Source organism: Heterocephalus glaber, unplaced genomic scaffold (assembly GCF_053883595.1).
Source record: "Heterocephalus glaber isolate CG9 unplaced genomic scaffold, H.glaber_assembly_v1.0 deba00001429, whole genome shotgun sequence".
Classification (NCBI taxonomy): Eukaryota; Metazoa; Chordata; class Mammalia; order Rodentia; family Bathyergidae; genus Heterocephalus; species Heterocephalus glaber.
This window is the reverse complement of record NW_028258294.1, coordinates 5,494,389-5,509,655: the sequence shown is the minus strand read 5'-3', so window position 1 is coordinate 5,509,655 and position 15,267 is coordinate 5,494,389. Positions and strand designations below refer to the sequence as shown.

At 36.5% G+C, this 15,267-nt stretch overlaps 1 protein-coding gene across 1 annotated transcript in view; it reads left to right on the top strand.

Moving 5' to 3' along the window:
- The first annotated feature begins 824 nt into the window (after positions 1 to 824).
- Ctsc (cathepsin C) overlaps positions 825 to 15,267 on the top strand; it is a 32,718-nt gene continuing 18,275 nt past the window's right edge. The window contains exons 1-2 of the mRNA XM_004868209.4: positions 825 to 1,093; positions 2,578 to 2,723. Of these exons, the coding sequence (XP_004868266.1) occupies positions 922 to 1,093; positions 2,578 to 2,723 (318 nt within the window). The 5' untranslated portion in view covers positions 825 to 921. The remainder of the gene's footprint in view (positions 1,094 to 2,577; positions 2,724 to 15,267) is intronic.

Genomic DNA, 15,267 nt, shown 5'->3' with positions numbered 1-15,267 from the left:
TTGCAACAGCCAGGAAAGCCAGAGAAAAGCCCACACAAAAGGTGATACTTAAATTGAGCAAGAAGGCGCCTGAAAATAAAGCTACCAAATAATTGTTGGCCTTCAGAAAGGCAAGGTGGAGCCATTCACAAGCCCAGCCTTCCTCTTCAGCAACCTCTCTCATACTGGGCAAGCTGCTTCCTCTTCCTGGGCCTCCTGCTTGCTCTTAATCTGTAAAGTACAAGGGTTTGAGCAGTACAATCTCTGAGACTTTTTTCCCCCTTCTTGCGTAACTAAGTCCCTTAAAGTTAATGGGGAGTGGTGAAGACCCGCACATTTGCACTTCAGCTGAGTTCTCCTGTTGGCAAAAAGGCAAACCTTAAAGGAAACCAAAACCAAACCGATACACACACACACACACACACACACACACACACACACACACACACACACAAAGTAGTGACAGTTGAAAAACGGAAGAGAAGCGAGGGCTTGAGATTAGCAAATAAAGTTTTCACAGGGGAGGAAAACATTAATGAGGCAACTGGAATTTAGGGGAAAAGAAAAGCAAGTAAAAGAGAACTCTACTCCGTAGCTCTCCCCTTTTCAGCCCTTTTCTCACCTTTGGTCTCCACCACCTGACCAGATCCTGTTTTAGTTAACCTGGCAGTGCAAGGATTTGAAAGTCCCTTAGCAACAGAGTCCCTCCCACCTCTCAGGGTAGGGGTCCCCGTGCAGCAGCTAAGTAGCCGCCTGCTCCGGACCACACCTGAGGGCGGGACTGCCCGGAGTCCCCCTCCCCCCGCCGCGGCCCCGCCCCCCGGCCCCGTTTCCGGGCTTCGGGCTATTTCAGGGCTGCAGCCACCGGGTCTCCTGACTCCCCGCCCGCCTCGTTCGGGCTTCTTCCTGCGCGCCGTCCGGCGTCTCTCCCGACCCTGCAACATGGGTCTTCGGCCGCACTCGCTGCTCGCCGCCCTCCTGCTGCTCCTGCTAGGACTCCGCGGCGTGCGCTGCGATACGCCGGCCAACTGCACCTACCCGGACCTGCTGGGCACCTGGGTCTTCCAGGTGGGCCCCGGCGGCTCCGGGCGCGACGTCAACTGCTCGGCCATGGGTAAGCCTCCCGCCCTGCCCCCGGTCCTGCCCCAGACCCCAGTCCTCTCCCCGGCAGACACGTGCGGTTGGCCGGGAGAGCTTGGCCGCAGTCCAGGCAGCGTAAACTTGCTCTGCTGACAACTTCGAACTTCACAACTTGGTATCTCCGGGCCTCAACTCTTTCTCAAGAACTTTTTATCCCCCTCGTTTTTTGGGTTGCTTTAGTTTAGGAGAAAGTTGAGAACTGCAATCTTGATTCCCTGGTCCAATCTGGAAGGTTTTTCTAAGTTCTTTGGACGTGCAATGATGTTTGCTACTAGTTCTACAAAATTTCTGCTACCCCTCTGCTTCGTTTCGTGTATTGTAGGGGGTATACAAACTTTTTTTTCTTTTTAAAGTTTTATCCAGTAATTACACTTTCAAGTGCCCTGAGACAAGCGCAAGCCTGGCTCTGGGAAGGCTGTCAAGTATCTAGTGAGCAAACACAGGCAGCCCTCAGGAGCTTGGCTGACCCTGGGACCACGAGGCCAGTGAAGAGGTTGAGCAAAGCTGGAGTCAGAAGACTGGGTCTGCCCAAAGCCTTGCCCTCTACAAGCTGCACAGAGTGAATGAAGCTCTGAGCTGTAATTGTTCTCATCAACAGGGCAGTTGTCAAGTAATCTGGCTTATCAAAAAACTTTTAACTCCAGATAACTGCGGCTTTTCTTACTCTTGGACTTTGTATACTTATATTGTATACTTATTGTTGCTTATAAATTGAGCAGAGATGAGTGGAAGGGAAATCAGGATTTGCAGTGCCCAGTCACATGCAGTCTCCTTTCAGAATATTAATCTAAAACAAGGAAGGACTATCTAAAGGGCAGACATCTCTAGAGGGACACATCTGAAACCCTTGCTGGCAGCCTCGGCCTGTGAACCACTTTTGACCTTAATACAGTAATCAAAGACACCCACAGATCTGAGCCCTCATCTTCTGAAAGTTAGACATACAATTCTTGTCAGCACACATTAGCTTTATGGGATAGAAACTAAGTTTGATGAGTGTGAAGGTTCATATTCTGAGGTTCTCATGTTAGAGCTGTTGAAAAAAAAAAAAGGATACTTCATTTCTTATCAGAATTGATCATTTCCTGTCTTCTGGGCTTCACACTTTGTCTGCATGAGTTCATAGATGGCTGATCTTTTTACCTACTTCCATAGCTTTTATTTTTTACTTTTTGACCATAACTTTTTTTCTCCCATTTCTCCCTGTAATTTTGAGCATCATACATTCCTTATTTCTTGAGTGGAATTTTTTCCCCCAGACTGCTTGCCATTTCTCAGGACTGTACAGAGGTAATAAGATGGAGACTGATTTCTTCATAAGCCAGACTGAGGGCCCAAACTGGATTAGCATGAAGGAAAAGCTGCTAAATCAAATGCTAGAAATTATGGAAGAGATCACTATCACCACTGAAGTTCAAATAACTTTCCTTTGTTATATATACATTTTCTCTTCTTTAGAACCACCAGAAAAAAAAGTAGCGGTGCACCTTAAGAAGATGGATACAGCCTATGATGACTTTGGCAATACTGGATATTTCACCATTATTTATAACCAAGGCTTCGAGATTGTGCTGAATGACTACAAGTGGTTTGCCTTCTTTAAGGTTGGTTTAAGTTTCTATTGATTTTATCTGATGTCTGAAATCTCTTCTGATCAGAAGCCTTTAGAATTTTAATCTTAGATCAAGAATGTTACCAGACTTGATACCACTTTTTCCAAGAAAAGTTAGTGTAATTTTTTCTCTTTATTTAAAATTACAATCTCAGAAGGTTTAAAAAAGAAGCCTGTTCTTTGTTTGAATATGTCCAATCCATTATATTTACATTTACATTTTGTAAGTATGACAGAATTCTTAACTTTATTTCTACACATTTATTTCTAAATGTTACCTTACTCACTTGGCCTTCTACTGAATCTGTAGGAAACATAAGGAGGTTGTAAATTTTGTATTCTTAGGCTATATGCTACTTTTCTTATTGCTTGTTGGCACTGAGAAATTGACCCAAATGACTCACTGAAAGTAGTACAGAGTACTAGATAGGTTAATATGAGTAGTTTATAGGACTAAATAGCATAGAAGTACAAAGCAGGAGTTACTCTGTTTGTTGGGCTGATTGAAGTGAAAGCTAGCCCAGGTGGTCCAGCTTGTGTTTTGTCTTCTTTCACTAGGAGAGACTGTTGTCCATTCTTATATTCAAGCATACCGCTTCAAGTTGCAGACACACTCTGGCCTAAAAGAGTTCAGCACAAGAGTGCAGTCTTTCCCATATGTTCTGAAAGAATTGGAACTTTTCCTGTAAGCTAAGTATTAAATGGTTCAAGTACATTGAATTTGCAAGTCTGAAACTAGCTGTTTCTCATTATATACACAGAGTATAAATAAAAACATATTTTTATGGGGCAGAGTTTACAGACTTTGGAGCATCTGGTAAGAGTTGGCTATTTATAATAAGTACTTGTGGGAAAGTGGAGAATGAATCTGTTAAGGATGACAAAAGACAAAGCAGCAATAGACAGCTAATGTCTTGGTCTGGTGGTGCACACTGAGGCAGGAGGATCACAAGTTCAAGACCAGCCAGGGCGAGGCAGTGAGACCCTGTTTCAGGATAAAAAGGGCTGGACATGAAGTGTATTGCTCCCTGGGTTTACTCTCTAGTACCATGGAAAAAAAAGATTGGATTTTTGTGATGCACCGTGATTCTGTGCATAATTTATGGTCTTTGTCACCATTGTGTCCTCTTTGTCTTCCTCTGTCCCTTCTTTTGGCCACCCAATAGGTATTTGGTTAATATTTGTTAAAAATAAAATAGGTGATGTAGAAAGCAATTCAGAAATAAATTGAATAAATTACGAAGTGGGAGGAGGGTAGTAGCACGTAAATAGATGAGTGATTTATCCACATGCATTAGAAGACTTCTCATTCTAAAGTACTGGAGAATTGGAGAAACTGGTGCAGAAACTACTAAAATCATTTAATTACCAGAGATAATAATTAGAAGTAGACAAGGGCAGTTTCCCTCAATATTTTTTCATCGGGTACACAAGGAACATCTGATGGCTGAATGAAGAGTTGGAGCTCGGTCTTTGCCTTTCTTTTTAGATCAGTGTAGGAAGATTTGGTACAGTATTCTGTAATATCCTTGGAACGGAAGTCACATTAGGTCAAAAGGAAGCCAGTTTTTAAAGCCAAATGAAGGTAAGTGTCCTCACCCATAAGGGGGAAGGAGAGAATGTGTATGCAAATGCAGTCAGCAATTTGGCAGGTACATTGGAACCTTGTCTAAACATGTGCTTCTGGATGGCATTGGACTGTTTCCTTCACCTGGAATAACATAGGAAGAGCATTCCTCCCCAACTGATTTGTTATGTATTTTACAAAGTTACCATTTGACAGAACCACCATTATCAGGGCCATGTGTTTTTGTTTTTGTTTTTTGTTTGTTTGTTTTTCTTGTAGAAAAAAAATCAATCATTGTGGTCAGTAGTTAGGCCTTGTAATAAGAATTATAATTTTGATAATCAGAGTAGAATAGACATAAATAATTGGGTTTTTTTACGTATCTCAACATAATTGTAGATAAACATTTTTCAAAGTAATAAATATATGATTTTATCAAATACAATTACTGCAAGAATGATGAGAATGAAGATTTAGAAATTTAAGAAAATTATAAGGTCACGTTGACTTAGGAAAGTCAAGCATTTTTTGTGACATTTGTTAACAGAAAACTTGTATTTCCTATAGTGTGCTGGGAAACCATAGTGGGAGGGATGTGTACCTCAAAAAAACTAAGTCTTTTTTAGTTAGTAAAGCACAGGTGAATTTTTCCTCCAGACTTAGAGAATGTCTTTATTTTTTTAAATAAGGAATTATGAAAAGTTAAGTTATATTTGCTATGTCAATTTCAGTGTCTTATGCAAACTGGATCTGTTCAACCCAAGCCATTACAAAAATATCTGAATGCTTTGGGGTGTATATCTGGTATCATTACTCTGTATATTGTTACTCCACAAATGAATGGTGTTTCCAGATCTCTCTACTGACTCATACCAGATCATACCACTGGCTTCCCTCTGCCTTCTTCAGTTATGTGTTGCTTTTGTTGTGCCTGCCAGAGTCTGTGGGATAGGTGCTTCTTAGCAGGGTCTTCTATTAGAACTTCTGCTGTACTTTCTCTTCCCCTTAAGTATCCTGCAGTCCAGCAAGCAAGTATTGCTCCTTCACCATTCTCTTCACTTCAGCTTTGTATCCATTGTGATACCTTTCCAATTCCTAGGGACTTGATTTACTCAATTCTCCCTATTTAGGCCTCAGCTAAAAGATGAGCATTTTTCCTGATTTGAGATTCCTAAACTTTTTCTATTTGTTTTTAACTGCTTGAAAAATAAGGGGTGGAATGGAGATAATCTATCATTTTTTACATGTGATTTCAAGCAAGATAAAACTTAGAAGGAAATAAATCTTGACATTGAATGTTTTTGCATAGAGTTGGGCAGGAAGCAAAAGATTCTTTTTTTATTCATCTTTTCCAGGCATTTGTTATCTGATCACTTTAGAGAGATTATACACTCAGATGCAGTTAGGGCCCATCTAGGCTCCTAAGCCTTTGGAACAACTTTATGTAAAACAAAGAGGGTAATTAGTTCCATGGCCAAATGGAAAGTTCTCAGAGGCTTTCTTTTGAAAGATTGTGTGGCCAAAATAAATGATGATATTATCTGCAGGCCAGTTTCTAAGACAACCAGATTTTAATAGTATTTACCATTTAGTTATACTTAGCACCCTGGCAAATCTACACCTCTTTAAAGTGTCTTGCATATTAAAAGCAACCAGTCTCCCATATAAAAGCACAATGCAACAAAACCGAGATTAAAAATAATGATGTCTGACTTTGTGTGGTAAGTGGCTGATTCTTTTTCCTTTCTTTTATGGTTTTATGTAGTTGATTCATTATTGTTTTTAATGATAAACGTGGGTAAAGCTGGTCTGTACAGCATCCTAAATTCCCTACCAAATTGCCCAGAGGCAGGAAGTCATGTGACACAAACTAAGCTCTAAAGAATGCCCTCTGGTTGAATAGGACTTTTAACCTTTACTGTTTTCTCATTTCACTTTTTCTGAGGTGGTGAAAGAAATTGAGTGGACTACAAAGCTGTAGAGAAGGAACTGACTTTTATTTTGAAGATTAAGATACTGAAAGGCTGGAAAAAATACACAGAAAGGAAATGAGACTTGTTATGGCTAAAAATTTATTAGATGATAGTGAGATTCATCTAAACAATTTCTAATTGGGCTCTCCTTTCATGCCCTTCAATATTAATAGAATTATAAACTAAAGAACAATACTGTTATGGGTGTTTCTAAAGCAGGTTGCTACTTAAAATCAACATTTTGAGAATCACTTATCAGAGTACTTAATTGCCCATTTTATGTGCCAGTAGTTGGTCAATTTTAAGCTTGTAACAACAACCAGTAATGTCAATCCTGTTTCCAAAATGAAAGATTTAGCAATCATACCCCTATTTTTCACTGTGCCTTCTATAATCCCTTTTAAGATATGACAACTACAGAATTATTTTTGAGGTAGGTATACAAGATTCAATATATCAAGCTCAGAATTTTAGCCTTTTTATTAGTGTTTCAGTTGAGGGAAAGTATCAGAAGATTACCATTTAATGCATGCCAATTTTGTTTTCTTGATAATGTATAATTTCACCATAACTCAGTTTACCAATATAAATTCTTCATAGGATGTCACTGATTTTGTCAGTCAGTTGTTCATGCAGCTGGGATCTGTGGGGATGTATGATTTACCACATCTGAGGAACAAACTGGGTGAGCTCCAATGAAATATTTTTAACTTATTATTAAAAGCCAGCTTCTCCCTTTCCCTTTTGGCTTATGCAGATCAATGTCTATTTATTCATCTGAAAAAAAGGTGACCACAGAGGTTATTCTTACAGACTTCTTGCTTAAGCCTGCTTTTCTGCTATTTCTGATATGCCTGCATTATCGTGTTTTCCATTTTTGTGCTGTGTTTGCACACATCTGGTCCAAAGAGTAATACTTGTAATCTCAGTAGACATGAACTCAAAAAGGTAAAGTCCCTATTAAGAAAAGGCTGGCTCAAGTTCAGCACACATTCTTCAAGTAACTAGGCTGCCTCAGGTTGTCTGTTCTTTTCAGAAACACTAAAGGAAGAACCATGTGAGACCATGGAGCTTTGGGAGTCTCTTTCAGTAGAAATGAGGCTGTTTCTGAGAAGTCACTCTTCCCCTTAGAAACATCACTCATCTTTTTAAAAGTGGCTTCTTTTAAGAACTTAGAATATTCACTGAAAAGGAAAGACAAGGATCTTTTTTTTTTTTTAATTTTTTTTTGGAACTTTTTCACTCTTTACATGTTCTTCGCATTTTCAAGATAGGTATTTAAATCACAGCTCATGCTGGTCACATAAATATAGATGTCTAAGATTTTGATTGAAAAAAATGGATGGTACAGAAAAAGCTGATAGGGATTTACCCTTCCTCATGTGTTAAAATCATTTTCTTTCCCCCTTTCCTTTCTTCTTTTTCTTGTATCTAAGTACGAAAACTGAGAATGAAAAGGGAGCTGGGAACCAGTGTTGAAAGCACTATATCCTTACCTAACGTCAGGATTTTATAAACTTTATAAGAAACTAGTAATGTCCTACACTTTTGTCAAGTAGAAATTTTTCATCAATTGTGGTACGTTCTCTTGTTAAGCTTTAAAGATTATTCCAGGCTGCCACTAATAACAGATCAAAGTGAGCACAAGGCTGAAACTAACAAGATGTTTTTTCTTAATTCTATTAGTTTGGAATGTGTTTATTTTCTTTATTTCAGGATTTTTAATATATTGCATGGTGGTAATTTAAGAGAAAGATAAAATAGGAAACTTTGCCAAAACAGATTGATTTTTTTTTTTTTTTTTTTTTTTTACAAAATACAAGTTGCCCTCAGAATTATGAAATTCTGTCCCTTTTGCTTACTTAAGGAGACTTACCCCCAACAGCTGAAAAGATAAGCTCTGGTATTATTCTGTAAATGGTTAACATGTAATTGGCTATATCCAACCAACAGCAGTAAGCCTACCTTTAGAATTTGTTAAGTGATACATGGTGGTACCTATTTAAGTTGCTCAAACTTAGACTGCTTCTTAACTGCAGTTCCAAATCTTATTAGGTTTTCAGAGTAGCAGTTCTTTTTAGATGCATGTGCTTCTTAAGCATGTTGGCTGCATGGATAATACCTGTTGCTTAGGCATTGAGCTGGAGAATGGCAGCTTTTTGTGACTGTCTTAAATAGCATTAAAAAAATACCAGAGTCTCAAATATCAGTGCTGGTATTTTTTTTTTTACTTAACAGAAATTAACATGATAAAGTATTATTAAGAAAGAGTGTGATCTTGTTGGCTTGTAATTCTAGTTTTTGTTGTCTTGTAGTTATTAAGTAGAGCATCTGTTGAGGGGCTTTTTTAAAACCACAGCCAAGAACAGACTTTGGGCCTAAAAAGCAGAGCAGCATACAGCAGTGGACCTACCTCTAGCAGCTAGCAAGGACTGTGCAGCTGCACCCACTTTGGAGCCTTTATTTGGAGTCTTTATTTAAAATACAGAGGAGTCCTGGTGACCTACCTCCAAGGCAGCTGCCTCCTGAACATTTCCTTGGAAAGCACTAACCACCATTATGGAGTGTGAACAACCAGAAACTGCACAGGAAAAAGGAGAAAATCTATCTGGAAGAAATGAAGTCTTAGGTGGCTTTACCGTTCAGCTTTTTAATAAAAAGAATAACATACAAGATGTTAAGTGTTGTTTTGTTGTTGAATTGTTTGAATATTCTTCTATTGAAATGACTTTTTCCAGACTGCTCAAGATTTGAAATTTGTGTTCCCTTTGATTATTCACAGTACAGATTTTATAGTTAAGTTGCTTCTCTCTGAGTGCTTTTTCTACTTACTTTGAGGAACCAATTCAAGAACCTAATGTAAGAAGAAAATAAGGTTTTGGGAATTTCTTGAGATGGACACCTGTAAGTTACTGGAGGGAAGATGATCATGTGGTACATGTTCACAGAAACTAAACAGAGGCTGTCTCAGATAAGGGAGGCATCTAAAGATCTTCCTTCAGACCTATACACCTATAGCCCGTAGCCTCTGGCTAGAAAAATGGTATGGTTAATACCTTACACCCCTGTCCCCACCCTGCTCTGGCCCTGCTTTTTGCAATAGGTGGCAACCTTGTGCTAAAAACATAACTATAAATTTAAAAAACTATAAATTTTAAAAACTATAATTTAAAAGCCTGTAAAGTGGATACTAGTAATTCCATTGTACAGATAAAGAAAATTAGTCTTACAATGCCTAATCTCATATAACTTCTAACTTGTTAGAGCTAGTCTTTCAAGCACAAGAACTTCCCTGGAATAAAAAGTAAAAAAAAAAAAAAAAAAAAAAGCCATTTTGCAAAAGAATCATATAATTGTGGGGCTGGGGATTTAGCTCAGTGGCACCCTGCCTGCCTCGCAAGCGCAAGGTCCTAAGTTTGATCCCCTGTACCGGAAAAAAATTATGTAAATGATACTTAGACATATTTAGGTAGATTTTCTGGTGAATTCCAATATATAAGCATCATGAATGTTTTATTAATGGAGTTACTGCATTGGTTCCTATTAAGGTGTTAGAGGAATTGCTTTCGAAGTTTAGACTTCTTTGCCAATTAGGCTACTCAGATTCTTGACTAAAATTCATTCAGGATGAAAACTTACTTTCTTTTTGCCTTTATAGAGTCAAAATTGGAAAGAACACTTTTAAACATCAAACTACATACACATTAAATCTCTTGCCAAATAGGCTTCTCTTAATTATACCATTGTTCATACTGATTGCTATCATTTTTAGCTCTTTCCTCCTCAACAATAGACTCATTTCCTCTTAACTTGATTTAGAGCTTATTTGGTAGACCTAAAATGTGGGGTACACCTCACATATCTGGGAGGACTTTTCTCCTCTGTCTTCACTTGAATAGAGAAATTTTTCTCTAGATAGTAGTTTGTCAGCAAGGATGACAATTGTCTACCATGTGGGAGGACCTGGTCTGCTATTTTAGGTATCTCCTAAATACCTACAAAATACTTTTTTCCATCTTACCTCTGGACTTGATAAATTCTTCACTCAGGACCTTGAGTATGAAGGTCCATTAGTGGAGGAAACTCCATTACTTTGGTTCTCACAGCACTTTTCAGGTACCTTTGGTTTCATGCTTATTATACTGGAATGATTTGATAGCATGTCTTCATCTTCTTACAGGTTTAAAGTTTGTATTTCTCCCTCTATGTCTTCAGCATTTAATGCACACAGAACTTCCTAGGTTCTTGGAAGAAAAATGACATTTTATACATTTCACAAATAATGCCAGAAAATTTACAAAGAATTTTACTGTGTCCTAGAAACACAAATCAGAATGGTGCTATGTTTATTTTAGCTATCTGCTCTAAAACATTACCAGGTTACCTGCCTTCAGAGCTCTAAAAGTATTGTATATTTTTTTCTTTTTTAAACATTTTTATTAGTATATGTTTGCATTACATAATTATTACATTCATCATAAAGAGTTGGTACATTTCAAGCTGATTTTCAAGATGTAAATACTGTCAAGGCAACTGATATACATATGTTTACATAGATTATATATCACTTATATTCATTTATATGGGAATGCATCTAATATGGAGTTTTAAAAAATTACCAAAGATTTTTGTTTCTCAAGTAATGTTGTATCTATTTCAATTCTGGAAACCATTGGAATTGCAAATCTATGTTAGAAGGCCCCACAATATGATAGGGCTTTGCATTTTCTGTTATAACGGCTTGTTCTCTTCCCCTCTGGTCTTTAAACTCCATTAGGGCAAGAGCTAACCCTGTATCAATAACCATTTTTATTCCCTACATGTAATGCAATATGTGACAAATAACTGGAAAACAATAGCCTTTTAATAAATATTTGTAAAAGATAACTGAACAGTACATAATTGTGGTGATGTTTTTTATTGATGTATTTCCAGTAGTGTTATCTCTGTGTCCTTAGAGGTTATGATGGATCCTCAGGGGGTATTTGTTGAATGACTCAGTGGAAAAGAGATTAAACTTTTAAAATTTATTCTTTTTACTATAGAGGCTAAGATAGGGTTCTAAGTTTAAAAAAAACTAAAGTTCTAATTTTGAGAACTAGTAAATCTTATGTAGCTGTCAAGGGAAACAAATAGTTTTGTACTGATTCCCTGAAGCCTGAATAACAACTGATTTTATCTGTTCTGGAATGCTCCAGATTATATCCCACCTCTGTTAAATGTAGTGAGGAGCAGGAGCTAATGGATGGATTAAATTCTTAAATTTCTTCCAACATTGCAGTTACAAGTTTAGGGCAAATAAATGAGTAAGCCCGAGGACTTTGACTATTTTGCTGAGTGTCAAATAGCTATTTTCTTAGCTAATTCTAGAATGTATATTTTGGTTAAAATTAAGTGTCCAGCACTGGGAATAATCAGACTCAAGATCTGCCATTCTCACATGTAAATCTAACTGCCAACTTTTTCTGTAAAATGCTATATATTCTTTGGTTGTAACCACTGTAGTAATTTCCTGGCAGTTTTGCAACTCATTAAAATTCATCTTTTTAAATAAACAGTTCAGCCTTTTTAGTAAGCAGAAAACTAAAGCTAATTCTTGGAATGGTTTTAAGGGATTTGGCTTCTTTCTGAGGAAAGACAAGGTACTCTTGGGAGGGGTTTAGCAAAGTACCAGTTTGGTAAGATTTGCCTTGTTCTCTCTAGTTATATCCTCTAAGGGCTTTTACTCAAACTGTAGTCTTGCCAAAAAGTAGAAGTGGATATGTAGATGTCTAAAGTAAACAAAGGGCAAAAAATTAAGTAAAAGATTATTTTCAGTATTAATCAGATTGACTATCTCCATGTTTTATGATTAAATCATTAATTTTATGTTAAGTACTGTTTTCTGAAGTGGTAAATCATCTTCATGATTGGACTTAAATGAAAAACTTTCATGTATTCCACAGTATGTGTAGAATATATGTCAGTATACTAATGTTTTGGTTATAATACATATGAAAAACTAAGTGATTAAATAATATATATCAGTGTCAAACAATTGTTATACATTTCATAGAGATATCATTTGAAAAGTAATGCAAAATATATCATGATTTTACTGGAAAAAAAGCAATGTTGGAATCTCTATTACCAGTAGTTTCCACGACTGAAGTATTTTCTAATGTGTTTTAAAATCTTCTAAATAAAAGAATTTCAGTAGGTTTTGACATAACTTTGTTAAAAGTATGGAAGTTTCACAGCTTTAGAAAACTTTAAAAGAATTACTGATTGGTACTAGGAATGATAATTTAGTAGATTTTAACTACAACATTTGCTTTATGGATGAATATGATTAAAAAGTGACCAGCACAGTGATATAGCTGTTCAAACTATATGCTTTCAGAAAAGAAATTTAAAAACCAACCATCTGTTTTCAAAGACTCATCATTTAATATGGTTAAAGAACTCAGAATACAGTAACTGTACACTTTTCCATTTTCATATGTATGCATCAATATTTATAGATCTTGGCTTCTTTTCTTTCTTTTTAAAAAACTTTTTCCCGACTCAGGACCTTGTGCTCGCAAGACAGGCGTGGTGCCACTGAGCTAAATCCCCAGCCCTGATCTTGCTTTCTTTATGTCTTAGGTTACATCTTTATTTTATCAGAAGTAGATTGACTAAATCAGCTAAGATGCTTTGGTCTTTTAAAGTGGGCACATGTAGAAGGGAATGTGCTGTGTCCTAACCATTTCACAGGTACTTACCTAGCACACTACGTTTCAAGTGAACACCTGACCATGGAACTGCTGAGGATATCAGCATTGCTTTTAATATTACATAATAGTGGAAACTGGTATCAACATTATTTGTATATTACAAACATAAACAAAAATTATATTACTTTTCAATATTCAAACGTCATCTTTTTTTTTTTTTTTTGGTACTGGAGATCAAACTAGGGTCCTTGTGCTTGCGCAGCAGGCAGCAAAACCACTGAGCTAAATCCCTGGCCCTCAAACGTCATCTTTTCATCTCATTTTGGAAACCACAGTGCGACAGGTAGAACCCAGTGTCAGCGGCTGAGTTATTTTAGAGTAGAATATACATTATTTGAAGGCATGTATAAAGTCTTAGCTTTATATTCACCATGGCAACAGTGTTTATATTGTTACTTGTTCAGTGTTTTATAACATTTCAAACTTTTCAAACTTCAAAATCATCTTTCTTGTTTATAGTAGTCCAGTAGTATCAGACATGGACATCATTCTTATATCAGAAGTAGAAATTGAGGCTTACAACAGACTACAGAAATAAGTGGCAGAACTGGATCCTTTTCCCTAAACTGTGCTTGTCTCTTAGCCAGTGTGCATGTAAAATAAGCATTTCAATATTTTCTAATTATATTATTAGGCAGAGAAACAGCAGAACAAAACCTAAGTGATTTTCTTTTCTTTTTCGATCAGGCTCCTTAGTGTCAAAAAACCATAGGCTTGGCCGGGGATTTAGCTCAGTGGTTCCGGTGCCTGCCTCACAAGCACAAGGTCCAGAGTTCGATGCCCGGTACCAAAAACAAAAACAAACAAAAAAATAGGCTAAGTAAGAGTTCTAGAATGAATAACTTAACTTCTAAAGTTTCCCAAGATATTGTTTTTCAATTGGTTAATATTTCTAGGTAGTTCTAATTGGATTGTTGAAAGAGTGGGTGGGAAATTTAAGAAAGGGGCTTTTGGGAGTGTTTGGCAACTTCATGGTAATTTTGAAGAAGTACATGAATAGTTGCTGAATCATGGTAGTTTTCTGACTTTTAAGTGCTAGGATTTGAAGTTCTTCAAAATTTAGGCAATTTTCTTTCTGTAGAAATTGGCATAAATGAATGGAAACTTAAATCACCTCATCTTTTCAAAGCAGTCTTCAGAAATCAGTATTTATATAAATGAAAATTCTTTTGGGAAAAGAATGGCTGCATTTACAGTTGGATAATGTAACCAAAAGCTTCATCTTCTTAATTGATACTAATGTCAAAAATCACTTAAGATTTTACAATAGTAAGAAAATGACAGCTATCTCAAGAATATTCAAGAAAATAATAGAGGTACAGTGGGTCAGTATTAGGTACATGGCTTCTGAACTAGGAAATGCCTTTTTTTCTGCTAAGTTTGTTGCGCTGCACAGCCCTGTTCTGTTTTTGTAACCTTGCTTTGCTTTTTATAAGGTAATTTCAGGTTCTTAAAAAGACCAAATTATTTTTGATTGTGAAAACTACAGTTTAAAATAAAACTTTAAAAAGAAATTGCCATCAAAATTCAGAAGTGAAACATTTAAGCACATTTACACTATTTTAATTATAACAATAAAATCATAGAAGTGATTTTTAAAAAGATTAAGTATATAAAGAAGGAATGTGTCTCTATTGAGAATTATTTACCTGACTTTATTGGTTTTACATAGAACCACAGATACATAAGGATGTGCAATTGAGAAGCTCTAGGAAACTTTTGGAACTTCTAAATCAAACTAAATTTACAGTTAGAAAAACAGGTGTGCGGAGGAAAATTGACATTTCTGAATTAATTCTGAGTTAAAATTTAGAACTCTGATATCATGATATCATCACACTTGTTAATTATAAATTTACTATTTTTTTAGTTTCTTGTGTTAGTATTGAAATGGGAATTTGTGTTTGTTCTTTGTCTTCTATAATTCAGTTTTGCTTATTCACTTATTCAGTAATTTTTTCTGCTCAGTGTGGTGGCAAATGCCTGAGTTCTTAGCTATACAGGAGCTTAAAGCAGGAGTATTGTCAGTTCAAAGCCAATTAGGGCAAATTGGTGTGATACTGTCTCAAAATAAAAAAGGTGGAAGATTCATCTTAGTGTTCAGATGCCCTGGGTTCAATCCCCAGTACAGAAAAAGTAAATTAATTGCACAATTGCTTCCTAATGCTAGACTTTTTCTTAACTAAGAATAAACAAAAAGTTCTGTTCTCATCATGCTTATGACTTTTTGGAAAGAAG